At 34.3% G+C, this 20,559-nt stretch overlaps 1 protein-coding gene across 4 annotated transcripts in view; it reads left to right on the top strand.

Moving 5' to 3' along the window:
* LOC124367775 (protein sidekick) overlaps positions 1-20,559 on the top strand; it is a 452,084-nt gene that overhangs the window by 412,468 nt on the left and 19,057 nt on the right. For 2 of the 4 annotated variants that reach the window (XM_046824882.1, XM_046824881.1), the window contains exons 4-22: positions 1,426-1,642; positions 4,122-4,298; positions 4,934-5,142; positions 6,078-6,231; positions 7,850-7,977; positions 9,622-9,699; positions 11,850-11,969; positions 12,670-12,825; positions 13,691-13,817; positions 14,170-14,459; positions 14,947-15,132; positions 15,430-15,735; positions 16,209-16,340; positions 16,441-16,620; positions 17,552-17,748; positions 18,109-18,318; positions 18,418-18,672; positions 19,254-19,485; positions 19,887-20,195. In XM_046824882.1, coding sequence (XP_046680838.1) covers positions 1,426-1,642; positions 4,122-4,298; positions 4,934-5,142; positions 6,078-6,231; positions 7,850-7,977; positions 9,622-9,699; positions 11,850-11,969; positions 12,670-12,825; positions 13,691-13,817; positions 14,170-14,459; positions 14,947-15,132; positions 15,430-15,735; positions 16,209-16,340; positions 16,441-16,620; positions 17,552-17,748; positions 18,109-18,318; positions 18,418-18,672; positions 19,254-19,485; positions 19,887-20,195 — 3,663 coding nt within the window. The remainder of the gene's footprint in view (positions 1-1,425; positions 1,643-4,121; positions 4,299-4,933; positions 5,143-6,077; positions 6,232-7,849; positions 7,978-9,621; positions 9,700-11,849; positions 11,970-12,669; positions 12,826-13,690; positions 13,818-14,169; positions 14,460-14,946; positions 15,133-15,429; positions 15,736-16,208; positions 16,341-16,440; positions 16,621-17,551; positions 17,749-18,108; positions 18,319-18,417; positions 18,673-19,253; positions 19,486-19,886; positions 20,196-20,559) is intronic. The other 2 variants (XM_046824884.1, XM_046824883.1) reach the window with 1 other exon arrangement.

The raw sequence follows: 20,559 nt of genomic DNA, 5'->3' as shown, positions 1-20,559 counted from the left end.
TAAATGAGTAATAATAACTAATTGCACAATTAAAAAAAAATTTCAATGACTTATAATGTTACAGTTTGTATAAAGGGTTTTTATTGATATTACTTTCAAATAACTTTTAAAGGGATGCTTTTTCTTCTGGCGATTTTTGAAGTTAATAAACAACATTGCGATACATATACCTGATGACCCAGTAAGTTACACATTTTCAAGTGTAGTAATAAATAATTTAAATAGATAACGTTCATTAAATAACATTCTGTTCAGTACAAAGATTTAATATCAACTGTCGAACACAATAAGTAAATATTCATAATTACTGTTATGAATATTACTACTATTATGAATATTACCGTATGTAAGCTATATACAAGACATATTTGAAACTGAAAACTAAAATGTATAAAACAAACATCAAATAATTATGTGCTCATAATTAATTGATATATTTTAATTCCTATTATTACTTTTAAATATCTGAAAGTTTACTTTAGGTTCACATTTTTTTTAGTTACAATACTTTACAGTAAATTCTGGATTACTATATTTTTATATGTATAATTAAATTTAATGCTTAAGCTAAGAGAAGTGCAACTTACAATATTGGTACAGAAAAAGTCTATTGGTATTTATAGCACTTTATTAACATAAACTTACCCATAAAACAACAAAATACTATTTGTTAACAGGTTAATAGTAGTTTATTACCCAAAATAGTAATTATCCATACTAGAGTCCTTAAACCCACAATCTTAATAACAATATAAAATTTCATAAATTTAGTTTTTCACAAATTGTACTTTAAATATGATTCATTATGGAATGAAGTTAATAAACCCGTACTACAATTATTTAAAGTATACAAATATGAGATTACCGTATATTAAAAGTAAGATTAATTATATTTTATGCAACAAATGATATTGCTTATTTATTTTATACTTAGTTTTGTGAAGCTAAGGCTTAATACTGACTAGCATAAACTCCAATTTTCGGACTTTAGCATACACTCCAATTTTCGGACTTTAGCATAAACTCCAATTTTTGGACTTTAGCATAAACTCCAATTTTCGGACTTTAGCATAAACTCCAATTTTCGGACTTTAGCATAAACTCCAATTTTCGGACTTTAGCATACACTCCAATTTTCGGACTTTAGCATAAACTCCAATTTTCGGACTTTAGCATAAACTCCAATTTTCGGACTTTAGCATAAACTCCAATTTTCGGACTTTAGCATAAACTCCAATTTTCGGACTTTAGCATACACTCCAATTTTCGAAGAGGCATAGTTTCCTGGAAATCAAGGCTCAATATTTGAAGTTCCTTAAGGGCCAAAGTCCTGATGTTCGTATTTCTTTACAAATAGAACTTGAAAAATTGATGGTTTAGTCCAAAGGAATTGCTAAAAAGGATTTATTGGTCTTCTGTTTGCAGACATGGGAGTGTTTGAGGACCAGAGTGAGCGGACGGTGAGTGTCGCACTGGGGGAGGCAGCCATCCTCGACTTTCCTGCCATCCTGAGTCACCCGGAACCGTTGGTCATCTGGCAGGCAGACGACGGTACGCAGCTGTATGGGCGCAAGTACGCAGTCACCGCACAACACCAGCTGATCATCCTCTCCGTCACCGACTCAGACCAGAAGGCTTATAGGTATGGGTAGAAATTGGTTAGGGGATAGCCTTCCAAGGGGTTGGAGTACAGAATTTGGTTTAGTTAAGAAGGAATAAGAGCATCCTTATCTGGTTTTTCTTGAGCTGGATGGAGAAATTTTCAAAGAGAAAGAAATCTATGGTCCGTCACACTAATTTTGATGGTGGCCAAAATGGGCAGGTATCGAAAGAGTTAAAAATATAAAATAATATTTTTCTCAAATCATATACTTCTTGAATTGACACACTTATAAACAACTGTCATACAAATAAATGAATGTTAAATCAGCTTCTACTAACCTTGTACAGATCCTTAAAGTGATGGTCTGATGGTTTTACATAACTATAATGTATATGTCTGAAGTGTATCAAGCAAATCTGAGTAAAAAAATATCATTTCAAATATTTAATCGTTTTGCTACCTTCCCATTTCAACCCCTCAAAACTAGTGTACTGATTATTAATTTCTTTCATAAAGAAAATTCCTCTATCGATTTCAATAAAAACCAGATTGTGTGTGTATATAGTGTAAATTGGCTCTATAATACCCTAGAGACTATACAATTTTTGATAACAAAATGCAGGAAAGCAATACACCTGTTGTAATCTGTACAAAAAACATATAAGCTAGTTATCCTTGATATTACAGTTTTAGTTATATGTGTTGTGGGCAGGCTTGTAAATCAACCCAGATAACTGTTTATATTGGTAACAATTTTCATCTCAGCCAAAACTCAATATGATCGAAAATCACAGGTATATTTCCGATACAAAGAGCGGTTTTACAATGAAAACTTTGAAAGGCACAAACTTCTCAGATAACAAATTTATTTTGAATAAAACATTGTTAAAGAAGTTCTGACAAGCAGGAAGGAAGATAAATAATCCTGATAGCCGCCCATTTTGAATAATTTTTGGATGATTGTAGATATGTACTATCAAATATGGACTGATTGACTCTGAATGTTTCTTCCTTACAATATGACTAAAAGCACAGAAGTGAAAATTGTAAATTGTATGCGTTCAGTGGTGTACGGAACATCACTTTGTCAATCTTCTGTATTTAAATCTGTGGCTTTAACGGGAGTGCACTATATCACTCTGTATTCCATTCCAAATGGAGGGCATTTACATTTCAAAGAGGCAATCAAAATGTTTTAGCCAGAACAGTAATGTAATTGTTTCAAAGCACTTGTCAAAATGTGATTGATCTACACTGCACTTAATGTTGACCACAGTTGTCTCAGAAATTGTCAACAATATTATCGTCTTATGTCGAGGGCACTTGACGTGAAATCGGTAACCGATAAGTGCCAGTTGATAAGTCAAGTAGGGATTCTTGTCATAGTTGTTTTATTTGAGATAACTACAGCAGATGTTATAGTATTTCATCTAATAGAGATTAATTAAAAGATAAGTTTCATCCATAACATCCCTGATAATATAAAACATACAAAAAGTGTTTATTTAAGTGTAACAATTCCACAAGGAATACATTATTATTTGTATGTTTTTTCTACTTTATAACTTCATTGGATAGTGTTTTTTTACGATTGATGAGAGTAATATTACAATAAAAATATAATTAAAAAATTACATGTATTTCGTAAAATTCTACTTAAATTAAATTATATAAGTTATATTATATGCCTCTTTTATTAGAAGTAAAAAATATTAACCTTTTTAGGACAACATAATCTTTTATAATTTTTTCTGTTATAAATTTTATTTGAAGGGTGTATTGAGAAACACAAAAGTGGAAACAGGGCAAACTCAGATGATTTATAAGTACATTATAATTATAGTATTAAAATATTTATATACATATATATATATATATATATATATATATATATATATAAAATCTTTTATTCCATTATTCACAATAAAATTGAGTACAATATTTCATTATTCAATAATAATTTGATTGAGTTTAAAATACTAAATATTTATACTGTAAGTTTCTTGGTTTATTTTCTCTAAGAGTACAAAATTTGATGGTGATTGTGTAGAAAAAAGGAAAAAACATATTTAATCCAAAATTTCAAATCATATTTTGTACAAAATTTCAAATCAGCTACAATGTACTGAACAGACTCATGCTATGCAATGTAAATAAGATGTACGTGACATGCTAACAACATAACCTCATTCCATTTTTGTGGAAGATTATAGAACATACTTTAGCAAAGTGAATCTTGGTTTTACTGTTTGTGATTAATAAAGATTAAAACGAAAAGTGGGCTAATGATAGTTTGATCGTCTTGGGGCAAGGCTAGCGCAAATTATTTGTAGTTCGTATGATCTTCTTGGACAATGTTCTTTGCAATCTATAAATAGTCCGCTCATCCTAAAAGGTTTAAATAAAAGTTTAGACTGTGTGATCTTTGTTTTTTTTTTTCATTAATTCTATTTAGCTTTGTTTCCTTACCTAATATGTGTTTGGTAATGTATATTTCAAAAATATGATATGTGTTCAGGGCACGAGCCACAAACACCCAGCTCGGGAAGGAAGAGAACAGTGCATACATCCGGCTGGTGATACGAGGAGGGGATCCTGGAGGAGAGATTGCTCCTGAAATCATTGTCAGCCCCAAGGACATGAACATCCTTAAGGACTCACTGGCCTCAGAACTGCAGTGCATTGTCAACGCCAGGTTTGTCCACCAAATTGTGCTTTTGTCAAATTTCCTTATTCGATCACAAGCTATTTGAGTATAGCGGTTAAGTTCAGTGGATTTCATTTCAATCACACAACTCTCAATGAGATTAGTGAAATTTTGTACAGTGAGAAGTGACACAGTATCAAGAAGTTTCTGAACCCAAAGTCAAGAGAGCGAAAGGCCATGTTGTTCAATTTTGAATAGCTGGGGATGGACAAAGTATTTCTTGTTTTCTTGCCTAGGTCATTATTAAGAGCCACTGTTTTGTTTGAGTTCATAGTACAAAGGCGCTGTTTTAAGACATTATTTAGGTTTACTATTTTCCTTAAGATTATATAATGTAATGGCTTATTCGGATTCAAAGTTTTTACCACAATATGTCATGTCAGTTTGTTTTATGGCAATTAAATTTAGTTTTAACAATGATATTGGGATGACCTTTAATTACTTTTTAAAAGTCATTAGAATATTATATCAAATTAAAAATAAATAAATAATTAGTGTGAGGGAGTTAATTAAACAAAAATATAAAATTCTAAATTAATAATATTATTGAACGTAGAAAACACTATAATATAGTTTGATGTTTTTTGGTGGTGCAGTTGATGCAATGTTTTCTTCTGTGACAGGCCACTACATGAACTGGAGACCCTCTGGATGAAGGACGGCATACCGATCGAGAACACCGGTATCAGCTACAATCTCAACGACCCGTGGAACCACACTCTGAGCCTTGTGTCTGCCAACCTCACACACACTGGCCGTTACACCTGCCAGGCGCGGCTGCGCAGTGGAGGCTTCCCCACAGTCACAGCTGATGCTCAAGTCACCGTTTTCGGTAACCGAGTTATTCGCCTCTTTGAAACTACTGTTGTAACATTTCTGACAATATTGAATAAAATTGTACATTTCAGTTTTAAAGCTTGGTACAGTGAATAATTTACTGTACCATGGAGTTACAATACCTACTATCCAAAAAGTCTGGAAAATATCTAAATATTTCTTTAATTATTTGACTCAGAAATGGATCTCTGATTAAAGTGTCTCTTCACCTTCTCAAGAGATTGTTCAATAAGTTGTCAGTGGATTAATGTAAGCACAGGTCAATTAGAGAAGTCTTAAAAACAAGGCTAATGATAACAAGAAAATTAAATATGGACATTCCAGAACTAAATTTGAAGTATTTGGAAATTGGGAACTGAATATAATAATTCATGTACTTTTTATTTAAGGTTTTTCAAGAAGCTAACTTGGGAAAAAAAGTTGTAGGTGATGAGGGCTATAAATTATAAAAAAATTGAGTTAGCTTAAAAACAATTTTTACCTTCAAATTCTATGTCTTCAGAATTAGTTTAAGAATATTTTTTGAGAAGATAAAAGGCTGTTTTGATAGACATAATGTTTAAATTTATGTGGAATATTTAGTTTGAAATGTTCAAAAAGTTAAATGGATGTAACTTTTGTCCCAGGTTGTTCATATTTTAAGGTTTTGATTGTTATTCTTGTCCCTATGAGACTTTTAAAATGATTGCAACTTATTATATGCTTACATTAAAGATTTTCTACAGAGTCGTCACAGGGTTATCACCTAAAAATGCGAAGAGTTGCTGGAAAAAAAACTAGTTCCTTATCCCTATATGAAGAGATTTGTTTCACCGTTGATTGATTAAAAATATAATAAGCCAGCCATTTCTAAACTTTTCGTACACCTTGAGTATCAATGTCCCAAACACTGTTGTTTGTTCTTGTTCTAATGGCTGTGGATGTTAACAGAGGCCCCCACGTTTGTGAGCAACATACGGCCGGAGACTCTCGGAGAGTACGGTACCACTGTGACTCTGCCTTGTGAGGTCACGGGGACACCGGTGCCTTCAGTGCGGTGGCTTCACAACACACAGGACGTCATGACCAGCACACAGAGCGACAGGTGGGAGTCGAGTCTTCACCATCATCGTAGTCACAGTGTTAAACCTCTAACACTTTTACGTCCTTATTTTTGGTTGTATAATTATGGGCGATGTATCATTTCAATGATGCAATTAAATACAATTAATACACATCCAAACGATTTTCTGTTTTTCATTATTTTTATTGGTTATTCAGTAAAAAAGTCTCAAACCTTTCCATTATTTAACCCATAAAGTGCTGGAGAAAATTTTGAGCATTGTTTATTGATTTTTTTTGGCAAGATTCCAGTTTGCTTGGCTTCAGTCATAAAAATGAGTAAATCTATTGATTATTGTCCTACAAATTCCTGATGATTCCTAACATTGGTGTGACTTTTAATGTACAAAATCAACTAAAATTTTACAATCCATAACATATTGCATGTATACATCACATGCTTTAAGGACTAATCTCATCCAAGTGGTGTTTTGATTTTTCAATATTTTTATTGGTTTATCCAATAATAATCTCAAACTATTATGTAGTTTATACTTTTATAAATTATCAACTCTACAAGAAAAATAAAAATCTTTTGAGTGCATCATAATTAAAAGACATCAAACATAAATTTATGACAAAAAATAAGGAAATCAAAGTGTTGAGGTTTAACTTTGATCGTATGAGGTAGAACTGAAGCTGGTATCACTACAGCCAGTTTTAAAGTTGTAGGTTTGGTGCAGATTTAATCTAGACAGTAGTGTTTTGAACAATTTTCTTGGCCAGTAATTATTATTTCAATCAGATTTCCAAAAATATTTGTCATGTAGATCAGTACTTTGGTATTATATGGATGTAACACTATATTTGGAAGTGTTTTCTAACTGGGGCTTTAAAAAAACTACATTATTAGAATGAACGAACTTTATTTGACTTACTCAGAAACATATTCAAGCTAATATGACATGATCTCCAGTAAAAGTTATCTTGAACTTTGGTACCATTTGTAACATATTTATGATAATATAATATAAACCTTAATAACCTGATCTTATCTTGTATATCACAATTATAAGTAGCAGATGGGGACATAGTGGTCTCCTTCTTGCAGACATCACTTCCTTTTGGATGGCAGGAAATAAGAACTGATCATTATCATGTAAATTTTAAAATTAGTTGAAAAAAGTCTGTTCTTTCTAATAATGTACTTTTTAGGTCCCTGCTATGAAAAACTTTTCAAAAAATTGTGGCCTCCAGATAATACTAAAGTACCTGTAGATCATGCTCAGAACTAATAGGAGCACAGATGTCCAATTTTTGTCTTATAAAATTGCTCAGGTTTGAAAATTTTAGGATTATTAACTCATACGATTCAGTTAACGAAGATTTTTTATGGCCATTTTAAGAGTATTCATAAAATCAGCTGTAGGCGTTCTGAATATTTGCAGAGCATCAGTGAAGCAATGTACCTAGACTCAGTGTTGCGATTTATACCAGTTCATGCTGTTCATAGTAAGCATTGTACATGCAATTGCAGTTCTCAAGCAAGCATAATTGTGGAGAACTGTATGTACACAATTGCTGGGATTGCAAAGTAATCTGTCTCAGTATAGTAGTTCCCAACTAAGCTACAAGACGTAAATCTATGGATGTTACCACAGGTACATGGTGGAAGAGGACAAATCTCTCGTGATCAAGAAGTTACGGATGGATGACACGGGAATGTACCAGTGCGTGGCCACCAACGAGGCTGGCAGTGATTCAGTTAACATTTGGCTCAAAGTCAAGAGTAAGTACAGCCCACCTGCAGTAGATTTACGGATGAACTATGAGTAAATATATAGTGTAATCAGGGTTCCATTATTATTATTAGATATGGACAGATCCAAATCGTTGTCGATTTTGAATCAGAAATTGTCTTTATATTGATTCTTTGTTATAAGTGTCATAATGTAGTTACGGACATGGTTAACCATAGCCATAACTGTAAGATAGTGGTATGTTGATGACAACAAATTTAATGAAAGACAATGTGTAGATATAATTTTCATCGCTACAGCATTATCTGCCTTATCAAGAGAAAGAGCGATCATTAACACATTAACATCTGCTTGCATGATCATGCCTATGCTGGATATCCGGGCACTTCATAAATAGTGCAAAGGATCTTTTGGATTTTGATTTAGGTGCTTGCAGGTTTTTACCTACAGAACAACTATTTGATGACAAAAATCCTTTACGAAATTCCAAGTTCAGAAATTGTGATACTTAAGTTAAGTTGTGCTAAGGTTTCTAAACATTGCAGAATCCAAAATCCGAAATTCTCTATCTCTCTAATAATGATTTCAAATTTATAATTTGCTTCATTATTTTCTCTCTAAACACTGAAAAACAATGTATAAAGAGTTTGTTTGGATGTTATCCATTGATACATAAATTTAAGGTGTAGTCTTGCATATACTTATAATACTAAGAGACATTGTCTGGATATCTCCATGTAAGCCAAGTGAGAGAATTCTCAACTTCATAATTGTCGTTTTAAAATTTATTTGTAGTCACATAACAAAATAATCTTTAGTGACAAAAGTGTTAAATAAAAACTGTACATTTTCTAGTCGAATATTTATAAAGTGAAATTTATCTATTGATTTAAAGTCTGCTTTAACAAATATGTAGTGAGTGAAATCAAATCATAATTGTTCATTATGAACTTTTATGACCTACATGTTGAATAACTTATGTACAGAACATTTTTTCAACATCACGTAATGATGTGTATGTGTTTTATATACTCTATAGATTGACTGCGGGTTAAATATGTATATAGAAAACCACATGTACAGATTTTAATTAATTCCTTGTGTTTGTTGCTTTCAATAAGTTTTAACCTATCCTAGTGATTTAAATTAGTGACATGGATTTAATAACAATAACCCTTCATTAAAATTATTATTTATTGATGAGAATGTTATTAGAACACAAAGGTTTCTTCACTAGTGTTTGTTATTTTTCTGAAAAATGTTCAAACTTTTTAAACTTACAGCCTTCTTTGTCTAACTCTGTGTAACACAACTTGTGGCTTTGTAACATAAAGCTTCTTAGCTTTGAATAGTATGATGCTTTCTGTGCGTTTTGTAATGTTGGTTTTTTTACAAACTGTTAATGCCTTAAAATGTTACAATACAACGGTTGGATATTTGTCAGAAATATTCTGAAAGTTCCGTTGAAAATAAAGTGTGAGAAGGATAATTTGTTTAGTTTAACTGTAGCAGATATAACACTCTTAAGAGACTGATAGGTAGGTGAGGTAAGGTAGTCTGGTAAGCGTACGTAGCGTTACGTTGTGCCTACACTAGTGTACGCCTCGCACAGTACATAACGTAATGTAATGTAAAGTGAGAGTGCGTAGTGTCGAGCGTGTGTTGTCCTACAGAAGTGGGGCGGAGGGCACGCTGGATTGACCGCGCGGTCTCCAGACTTCGCCAGTCTGACCTGCGCCGCGGGCCCCATTGTAAGCCTCGCTGTTCATTGCCGTCACGCATTGCTTTGCACTCGTTCTCCCGCTTATTTTCCACAGAGACATAGACTAGTTCCACAAGCTGTGTTTGATTTTTGTGTGTTTGCACATGTGTGTTTTTTTGCTTGTGTATTTAAAATGATTTAACTGTTGTATTTAGTACTGTTTTGTTTATCTGTGTTTAGTGTTACACTTTTTTCTCAAAACTTGAATGCTAATTTTTGACTGTAGCTGCCAGCAGAAGTCTAGCAAGGTCAACGAACAATGTTTTGTGAACTTCCTTTTATAATTGATGGTACAGTTAGTGCTTTGCGTAGGATTACAATTATTTTAATTTGTTGTTACTGTTGTTACTGTTGGTTGTTTGGTTATTATTGTTATTAATTGTATAGATCTATATATTTGCTGGTAGGCTGGATTGAGTAGGTAGAATCTGAGTAGTTTGTTTTTAGTTTTAGTTTAGTGTTTTAGTTTAGAATATTTTAGTAACTTGACGAAGTCCATTGCACTATTGAATGTGTTTAAAGACCAATAAAGATCTTGAATTTAAGTACTTTTGAGATAAATGTTAATCATACGTAAATTCCATTACAGATCTTCTCAGTTCTTTATCATTCAATAATAACAGATGGAGTACATTTTTAGGAGCTAGTTTTCATGTCTCTTTAACATTTTTTGTTCTTATTACGTTTAATAATGAATAATGTTTAGTAGTAAGTAAAATTATGGTAAGAAAACTAACATTCATGTTAGATTGATACTCTGTAACATAAACCGTTTTAGTGTTACTAATTTTTTGAGGTTAAACACAAATGAGTAGACAGAAAACTGAGTGAAGGAAAATAGAACATTTGTTCTTGGGAACTTTTTTTGCTTGTTTTTTTGGTTGTCCGTTTGTATCTATTATCATTTTTCTTGTTATGTTATTCTCTTGCAAAACACTATATGTATATTTATGTAATTATAATATATCTAAAACCGTGGACATGATATTTTTCATTTGCTGCCAGGTTTAGGCATAGCAGTAAATCTTAATGTGTTTAACATTTTATGTTATAAAAATCATACAATACAAAATCTCAGTCCTGTTATTTTTTAAATCATCCATAGTCAATAACAGATGAAAAACAAAAGAGTTTAAACTACAAGTATCAAAAATTATCGTATTGACCTTTTAGAATACAGGTAATGGTTTAAAATGCGTATTGCTAGCTCCTTGGGGAGCTAAAGCAAATTACAGTAGTTGTGTTCTTTATAATTTCACAGTAGATACTGTTCTAGAGTAGTTTCTCCTGTTATGGTAGTATTTGGTATTTTGATTTTTCCATTTTTATCAGCATGCATTATAGTTAGAGTATATTTGAGTACAAATTAAAAGAATGAGTGAGTAGTTTTCAATGCTGTCACCAACTAATGTTTTACAAATAGTATTTTTATTTTAACATAGACAGTTTTATTTTAATGTGTCTTATTTAAAACAAACCCGTAGGTGAGTGTATTTAACCGTAACAAACCACACAATACAGTTATTGGATGTTGTAACTTAGTTTTTGATGCAGTGTTTCACTGGAAACAATGCCAGTATTATTGTCCGTTCATCTGCATATTGTGAGTTCTGTGGCATGATATTGTAGTATTTCCAGTTTCCTGTGCTGGACTAGTTCATGTATATTATTCACTGATTATTATGCTAGAAGATTCAGACAAATTTTATAATACTATCTAAACTGTATGTACGATTATTTTTTTTACGTAACAATCTTAACAAAACATTGTGTTCTCATCAAAAGTGTAATATGCTCGAGATTACAAAGCTAAAAAGACTATTTGTAATTAGTGTTTTGCTGACAGTTATACAATAACCCATTACTTAAGTAATAAAAAATATATTTTTAAATGCTTTTTATTAAAATGTTTTATTAGATTTGTAGTGTATTCAATGCAACTAGTGTTGGAAGGTAACCTCTTTCAGAGTAAAGGTATGCTATCTTAAAAATGTAGTAAATAAACAAAGAAATATTTTAAAATTTGTATAACACTGTAGTAAAGTAAATAACATACTAAATAATTTTTATACTGTTCAATGATCCTCTTACAATTAATTGTATTTCTGTGTGGACTAATACCTGGTGTTGCGTCCACAGCGTCTGCCCCCATCATGGAAGTGCCACCTCAGAACGTGACAGTCCTGGACGGCAAGGATGCCATCATCAGCTGTCGAGTAGCCGGAGCTCCCACACCCAACATCACCTGGATCTACCAAGGTAGGTCTGGCTTGACGAGAGTGTTGAGAACTGTTGCCATCATTAAGGCGAACAAGCGTTCATCTTATCTGTCATCATTTGTATAAAGACATTGTACTGCAAACATTATTAGACAGTGTGGGTGATAGACCATATAATAAAGAAGAATAAGATAGGAACTAAAGTAGACCATTGTGGTACACCATGTTGAATCTTGGCAATAGGAGTACAATTGTTCTACACAACACATCTCACTGGATGTTCAGTGGCAAGTTTCTACTAACTGAGAACATTGTTCTATGTAAGAGGATTATTCAGGTGTTATATGTACTACAGAGGATGGTAGTTGGTGTGGTTGGGGCTCCTTCAGTGTCAAAGCATTAGCAGTTCTAGAACTGTCTATAGTTGCTCAGTCAATAATTATTTTTATAAATATGATAACCAACAATTCTTGATGTGTAAGTATACTTTATTAATTTTATGAGTAAAAGGAATGATTAAGTGATTTTTGGGACACTCCTATAGGGTACAATAACATATCAGTATGTATTGCTGTTAGTTTTATTGCCATTCAATATTTTATCCAATGTTGATTTCACATTCAATTATATGTACTATAGGTTTAATATTTAGATTAAGCCTTACATTATCATTAGGGTGTGACCTGTTAAGACAAAGGAATATAGTGCCCTAGAGAAAGTAAGTATTTGTGCTGTTGTAGATTCAGAGCCAGTAGACCTCAGCGGACGATTGCAAGTGTTAGAGTCTGGAGATCTGCTGGTGGCAGCTGTGAGAGAGTCAGACGCTGGCAAGTATTCGTGCGTCAGAGCCAACGAGGCAGGCCAGGTCACGGCAGCTGGATACCTGTCCGTTCTGGGTGAGCGACATGATATTGAATATAACAAATTCACCATCACAAGTTGTATTGTCAGAAATTGCACATGTACTTACACCACGTAATTGTGCAAGCTATTTACAATGACTGTTTTAGATTTTACGTATAATTCGCTACGTATTAAAGCAGTATTTTGGCAATATTTGTTCAGATATTTCCTTCAGAAGATGTAAAACAATGTAATGCAATAGAAAATCACATTCGTCAAAATGTTTATTTTGCAATTCAAGTCATTTGTACAAATTAAAGTTTATAATGAAATCAATATGTCATAAGTAAATTTTATTATTTTCATTTCTTTGTTTAGAGCTCCTACGCTTCTGAAACTTCACTAGGTAATGTTCCTATCCTGTCAAAATAAGCATTGATTAATAGTAATTACACTGTAATTCTTTGTAATTATGTGGTCATTCATCAATATTTAATTTTTTACATAACACCGTCTATGGATATGACTATGACATAACTGGATGAAAAAACCAGTTTTTTAATCAGATTTTATTTCAAGACCATGTTATAGTAAGAATTACTAATTTAACTGTATTGTGTTCTTTTTTGTAAATAGTTGAAGATTTTATACAAACCAAAAATTTTTATAAGTGTTCAGCCTCCGGATAATGTTGTGTAGTACCTTAAAATTGTTTACCTTGATAAAAGTTTTAATTGATCATAATAATCTGAAAGGATAATTTTTTATGTTTAGTTTGATATTATAGTACAGACTAAAAATAAAGACCTAGGGAATAATGTTGTGCGCTAATGTGACGTCAGTATTAATATCAACTCATGGTCTTCAAAAAGATAGGTAGAAAATACAGAATATCGATATCTTGATGTAATGTTGCAGTGCGTACCCAGATCATACAGCCCCCTGTGGACACAAGGGTACTTCTGGGAAATACAGCCACACTTCAGTGTAAGGTATCCAGTGATCCTACAGTTCCTTATCAGGTCGACTGGTTCCACAATGGACAGTGAGTATTCTATTATTGATAATCTGAGTAGAATAGTAGATTTTAAAAATTTGTTCTACTATCTTTACTCCTCCATAAATTTGTATTTTACCACTTGGATTTCAATCCTCCCCTGCTAATACGCAATGTATTTTTAATTTTGAAGATTTCCTGTTTTCCAAACTACTCCCATCCATCCTGGCTCTTATTGAAAATCATCTTAGTCTATTTTTATTATATTTTTTTTGATTCCTCCAATTTTTTATTAGTTCATTCAGCCGTTAGCCCACTGCAACATTAACTTATATTTTATGAGTTCAAGAAATAAATAAGGTGTTGTAGAGTACAGGAAGTGACAAGGTTGTGTTTGCAGGCCGGTGGGAGTGGGGACCCAGCGTGTGAGCATCGCTGGCGACGGTACACTAGAGATCCAGGCAGTACGAGCAGCAGATGTGGGTGACTACACCTGCGCTCTGGTGTCGCCTGGCGGTAACGAGACGAGAACGGCAAGACTGAGTGTGATAGAGCTGCCGTTTGCTCCCACCAACCTCGTGGCGACCCGGCTTGACCATCGCCTTATCAACCTCACCTGGGCGCCCGGCTTCGATGGTAACAGTGAGATCATTAAGTACATCGTGCAGCGACGGGAAGTCTCTGATCTCGGTGAGTTTTGGTTATTATTTAAAAAAATCTTTTCTGTTGCAGTGTAAACAATGATAATATTGTAGTGAAAGAACAAAATAGGGAGTAAAATATAACACATTTCCCCAGCTGTACTTTTTTTTATATATATCGTGAAGTTCTTTCAGTTTGCATGTTGGGCACTTTAATCAATATTGCAAAATACTTTGCTACACATCACCAATAAAGTACTTCAGAGTTTGGGCCAAATTACTTCAGTAGACGTTAGGAATCAATTAGCTTTATTGGATTAATAAATTAAAGCAGTATTCAAACCCCAATCATTGTCTGTGTCTGCATGTTAATGAAATCACTGCAATATATCATGAGTGAAATATTTACAAATGTTTCTTCTATATTGTGCATTTTAATTTATTGGTCTCCAGGTTAAACATTACAGAGAGGTTTTTAATCCTGTCATTGCCTGTTGTAAGAAAACCTTCAACTTCAGCTGTATCTGTGTATCCAGGTCCGATACCAGACCCGTTGCTGAACTGGGTGACAGAGCTCAGCAATGTATCAGCGAGCAAGCGATGGGTATTGCTGCGCAACCTCAAGGCTGCTGCCTCGTACCAGTTCCGTGTCAGTGCTGTGAACAGTGTTGGTGAAGGCTCTCCATCCGACCCCAGCAATGTTGTCGCCTTGCCACAAGAACGTGAGTTGTAATCAGTTATGTAGAATTATTTCAAGGAAAATTTAGATTACCTGCAAGTATTAATACTTCCCAAACGCATCGGATTTACTTGGTTATATCAACTGGATCTAATATGAACAATGTTAAACTTCACATCGGAATATTAGAGTCTGTTTAATATACATTTTAAATACGTCCAGTTATTTTTAGACCACCAATAAACTGCCTTTAATTCAACATTGTTTTGTTATCAAATTTTTTAATAGAAAAAAAAAAAAAATAAAAAACAGTTGACTAACAAAGTATTTTTCTCCATAGCACCATCGGGACCTCCGCTGGGATTTGCCGGGTCGGCACGTTCATCATCAGAGATCATCACACAATGGCAGCCGCCCCTGGAGGAACATCGGAATGGCCAAGTGCTAGGGTACATCATCCGCTACCGGTTGTACGGCTACAATGAGAGTCCCTGGACGTCACAGAACATCACCAACGAGGCACAGCGTAACTTCCTTATCCAGGAGCTCATCACGTGGAAGGACTACGTGCTGCAGATAGCTGCCTATAACAACAAGGGAGTGGGTGTCTTCAGCGATGGAATCAAGATCAAGACCAAAGAAGGAGGTAAGTATGCTTTTACTCTTTTGTGAGGTTTAATTAGTGACGGAAAAGGATTCCTTCCAAAGAATCTTAAACGGTAGAAATTCAATGGCAGTTGTGAAAGATCGTGTGTATCTTATGGTGTACATGTTGTCGTGAACGTGTTAAATAACACTTTCATTTCTGATTCCTTATTATTTCAAATGTATATATGTTGCCATACATCCTTCTTTACCTATTATTATTGGATTAAACTGTGTTTTTATCCTGATGTATTGTGGCCTTTACACTCCTGTATGCTCTACTGATTGCAAACGTCCAACAGTTCAACCCAAAACCCAATCATTCATGAGAAACAAATGCGCTGAAAAAGTAAGATAACTTTCACTTTGTGCTAGATTGCATCTTGATATATTGTATTCTGTAAAGACCTATCACTGTGGAATTTTTATAAGTTATGTTGATATTTTAAAATTGTATGTTGTCTTGCTTTATAGTGCCGGAAGCTCCACCAACTAACGTGAAAGCAGAAGCCATCAACTCTACAGCGATCCAGGTCTGGTGGAAACCTCCTCATCCTCAGAAGATTAACGGTATCAACCAAGGGTACAAACTGCAGGCCTTTATCGGTAAGCTGTGTTTTTCATTCCTCACACTTTAAGCCCTGGTATTGTTAAAATGAGATTTGTATTCTCGACGAGTTTGTCTAAATCACTGTGACTGTTGCAGGGGACTCGGTGAGCAATGTGTTGAACGTACCTCCCAGCCTGTTTGATCCACTGGCCCAGCAGAGTGCAGTGATATCTGGACTACGCAAGTACACCACGTACAACCTCACTGTCCTCTGCTTCACGGACCCAGGAGACGGTCTGCCCAGCCACCCCGTGGAGGTCACCACCCAGGAGGATGGTAAGTCCATCTCAACTTCGACGCAGAAATATTATGATGAGGTGTTTTGTATAAAACACTGTATGGATCCTAAAGTTTCCTAAAAAATTAGGGGTCACTTTTAGTATCTGCAATTTTTAGTAAGTCTCTTTCTTAGTGACTGTGACAGGCTGATAGATAAAATTGATTGATGAAGAGCACCAGTTGGATTTATGAAAGAGGCTTTGCCATAAAATTTTAAATAAGTGGAACTAATAAGATTGTTTACTAAAATATAAAATATTAATTTAAACATAAACGTCAGTTGACTAAAGGGAAATAAATTAGATTTGGTAACAAAACTACCAAAGCTTGGTCATGTCAGTTATTCAGTGTATGGAGACTAATATCAGTATGGAGTTGATCATTGAGTATGAAATTAAAGTTTTGTGATTACAGGACTATAAATTAGTTATTATCTAAAAATGAGTGAATTTTTACAAAATGAAAGAAAATATTTACACCTATTCAGTGTAATAGCTTTCTTTGTTAGGAAATACTTTTTACCCTCCAAGTCTCAGACAGTCTAGTCATGATAAAATAATCAGCTACGGTCCTTGTATAGGTAATAATTTCAACACAAATGTTAAAATCGTACAATAAAATTATTGTTCTACATTGGTCTCACAATGTAAACTATTAAAATGATTATGTGTTGTAACAATGTTACAATGAATGAATACATTTAAAGGGTTGGTTAATTTTGTGTGGCTAAATTTCATCGACCATTACCGGGCAGCGCAATTTCTCCTCAAATGTAATTTTTTTTGACAAGGTTATTTTCCTGATATTTCAAATCTGAACTTGTAATGAGAGTGTTAAAAATTCAGTGCGATGAGATGGATGAAACTTGATGTAATTTTCTTTTACACTGATAACTTGATGAAATACTGATGAATGCCGGGTGTTGCAGTGCCAGACGAGGTGAGCAGACTGCAGTTCGAGGACATATCGGACCGAGCTGTGAAGGTGGTGTGGTCGCCTCCGGAAAACGCCAACGGGGTTCTGACCGGCTACACGCTCAGCTACAGTGTCAAGGACAAGCCTGATACCCTCAAGACTGAGAACTTCACAGCTGACACACTCAGTGTCAAAGTCGCCCAGTTGCAGGTCCGTCATGCTCAGTGTACATTCACTTGCACTCCAGTCTATAGTAATTTTCTGTACGATTTATCTGCAGACCAATAAAGTAACATTACATGGCAACTTGCAAATTGTAAGAACTCCCAGAGTTGTACCCTTAGAAGAGACAAAATATTTTCAACTTAAGTTGTATCCTTTTAATTTAACAACTTTTGTAATGTTTATTAAAACTATTTATTTTTGGTTCCTAACCAATTTCTTGTCATCTGTTCCTTGTTGCCTATATGTTTTTATTATTCTGTATCCGTTGTAGGTTTTTGTTTCTTTTTCCATCTTTTGGCATTCTTTAACCTCAAATATGTCACTATCACATTTTCTCTATTGTAGGCTACGACACACTACAGATTTGAAGTGAACGCTTGGACTAGCAAGGGTCCTGGACCCAAAAAAGTGGCCACCATCCAATCTGGAGTAGAACCAGTGTTGCCATCTCCACCCACTAAATTGGCCGTTACCAACATCGAAGCTTTCTCCGTCGTGCTGCAGTTTACACCTGGATTTGATGGAAATTCTTCCATCACAAAGTGGACAGTGGAGGTAAGTTAATAATTTATTATTTCTAGTGTTAAAACACTACAATTTTTTCATTCTTTTTCAAAAGTGTCAGTTCTGCACTTATTAACTATGATGTTGCAGGCACAGACGGCTCGCAACACTTCCTGGTTCCCTGCGTTTGAGGAGTCCAGCCCTGATGCGATGACTCTGACGGTGGTAGGACTGATCCCGTTTACACTCTACCGACTGCGGCTCATTGCTCGAAATGTGGTGGGTCCCAGTGAGCCTAGTGAGCCCACCAAGGAATTTCAGACCATCCAAGCCCCGCCGTCTCATCCACCTCGCAACGTGACTGTACGCGCCATGAGTGATACCGAACTACGAGTCAGATGGATTGTGAGTGGAACAGCTATTAATCAGATTTTATTGATATGAATTTATATATATTTTAAATATATAATATAATCACATAAGGTCTCAAACAATTTTAAAGAAATTTTTGAATGAAAATTTTAACTGGAATATGAGAATTTTGTAATTTTTTTTAATAACATTTCTAATTCATTCTTAATTCGTTTCAACTTTTTAAGGTCATAAGCAGCAATACAAATCTATATTTGATTTGATTTGTCTATGTCGATCATTAAAATCAAATTAAGAATTTAAATACTAGACTTCAAAATTGTAATTAAATGAGAATCAAAATGAGGTATAAAGAACCAAAACTATTGCGGAGTATGGAAGTAATTCTTCCAATCGTAAAACATGCATAGGATTATGAAACAGTTTGTGAAAATCTAATTTCTTCTCTTTAGAGGCTAAAATTATTTAACAAACTTTTCAAAGCCTGTGCAAAACACTGCAAAAATTAACTAAAATCTTAAAAAATCTATTTTGTAGAGTTTGTAGCATTATTTGATAGCTTAGAAAATAAAACATGTTTTAAAATGATTGAAATGTAACTGCTTGTATCACAGCCGCTGCAACAGTCCGAGTGGTTCGGCAATCCAAGAGGCTACAATATCACGTACCGTGAGGTTGGTTCACCTGCTCCTCCTCGCTTTGTCACCATTGAAGATCACACCGCTAACTCCCACGTGTTGGACAAACTGGAAGAATTCGCTCAGTACGAGATCGTTTTGACGGCCTGTAATGATGTCGGAGTGTCTGTACCGAGCCCAGTCGCACTTGAGCGAACCAGAGAGTCAGGTCTGGTCCTGATCTTTTTTTATAGTATTCCTTGTTGGGAATTCAGATCATTTGAAAAAAATGTATGTAAAATGTTTTTAGAGCTTAAGGACTCGTAGTTTAATTCTCCCACCACTAAGAAAATGGTGTCTCTCACTCTAAAATTATTTTTAAATATTTGTATTTGCAAGTAGTTTTATTAAATTTGAACAGTTAAAATTAATGTTTTAAACATTTTTACCTTCATTAAAATCTCTTTAAATATAAAATTGGACTAATTGTTTCGTGTTTTATTGATATATCATCAGCAAAAAGTAAGATAGTGTGACTGTTTAATGTGTATTATTCTTTCCATTACATAAAAAGATTACAATGAAGTGTTACCATTTTGTGTTGTACATGATGTAAATGTTTTCTTACAGTGCCTTCATTTGGACCGATGAATGTGGGTGCGAACGCTACGTCGTCTACTACTATAGTGGTACATTGGGGTGATGTTCCACGCGAACACCGCAATGGACAGATTGAGGGATTTAAGGTGTTCTACGGCACAGGGCCACGCTCACCACTACCCGTGCAGGTGAAGGACATCCCGTCCAACGCAACCTTCACTACTACACTGACCGAGTTACGCAAGTTTGTTGTGTACAGCGTGCAAGTGCTGGCGTACACACGACTGGGTGACGGTGCCCTTAGCACGCCACCTGTCCGAGTGCAAACCTTTGAAGATGGTGAGTAGAAATTGTTTAGTTTCTGAACATGTTTCTTTAGATTGATGTATGCAGCATTAAGGAAATTTCTTAGATTTAAATCTGTTCAAATAGTTTACTAAAATTTTAGCCAGTATTCTTTCTCTATTAAGGATCCAACAGGACCTCCTTAAAATCGTGTTGTTGTCCGTCCATGTGTATGATAACTTTGGATAGAAAGTAGATTCCTATTGGTCTAAGGAAATACTGTATTGATTTTTGGGTTCAAAAGGTCAAATGGCAGTCCATCGGACTGTCTGCCCATCTGTGTGTTATTTCCTAATATAAAGATCCTAGAAACTTGGTACATAGATTCCTCTTGATCCTAGGAAGAACTGTATTGATT

The sequence above is a fragment of the Homalodisca vitripennis genome, chromosome 8, assembly GCF_021130785.1.
Source record: "Homalodisca vitripennis isolate AUS2020 chromosome 8, UT_GWSS_2.1, whole genome shotgun sequence".
Classification (NCBI taxonomy): Eukaryota; Metazoa; Arthropoda; class Insecta; order Hemiptera; family Cicadellidae; genus Homalodisca; species Homalodisca vitripennis.
The sequence above is the reverse complement of the archived record's forward strand: the minus strand, read 5'-3'. Positions and strand labels throughout refer to the sequence as shown.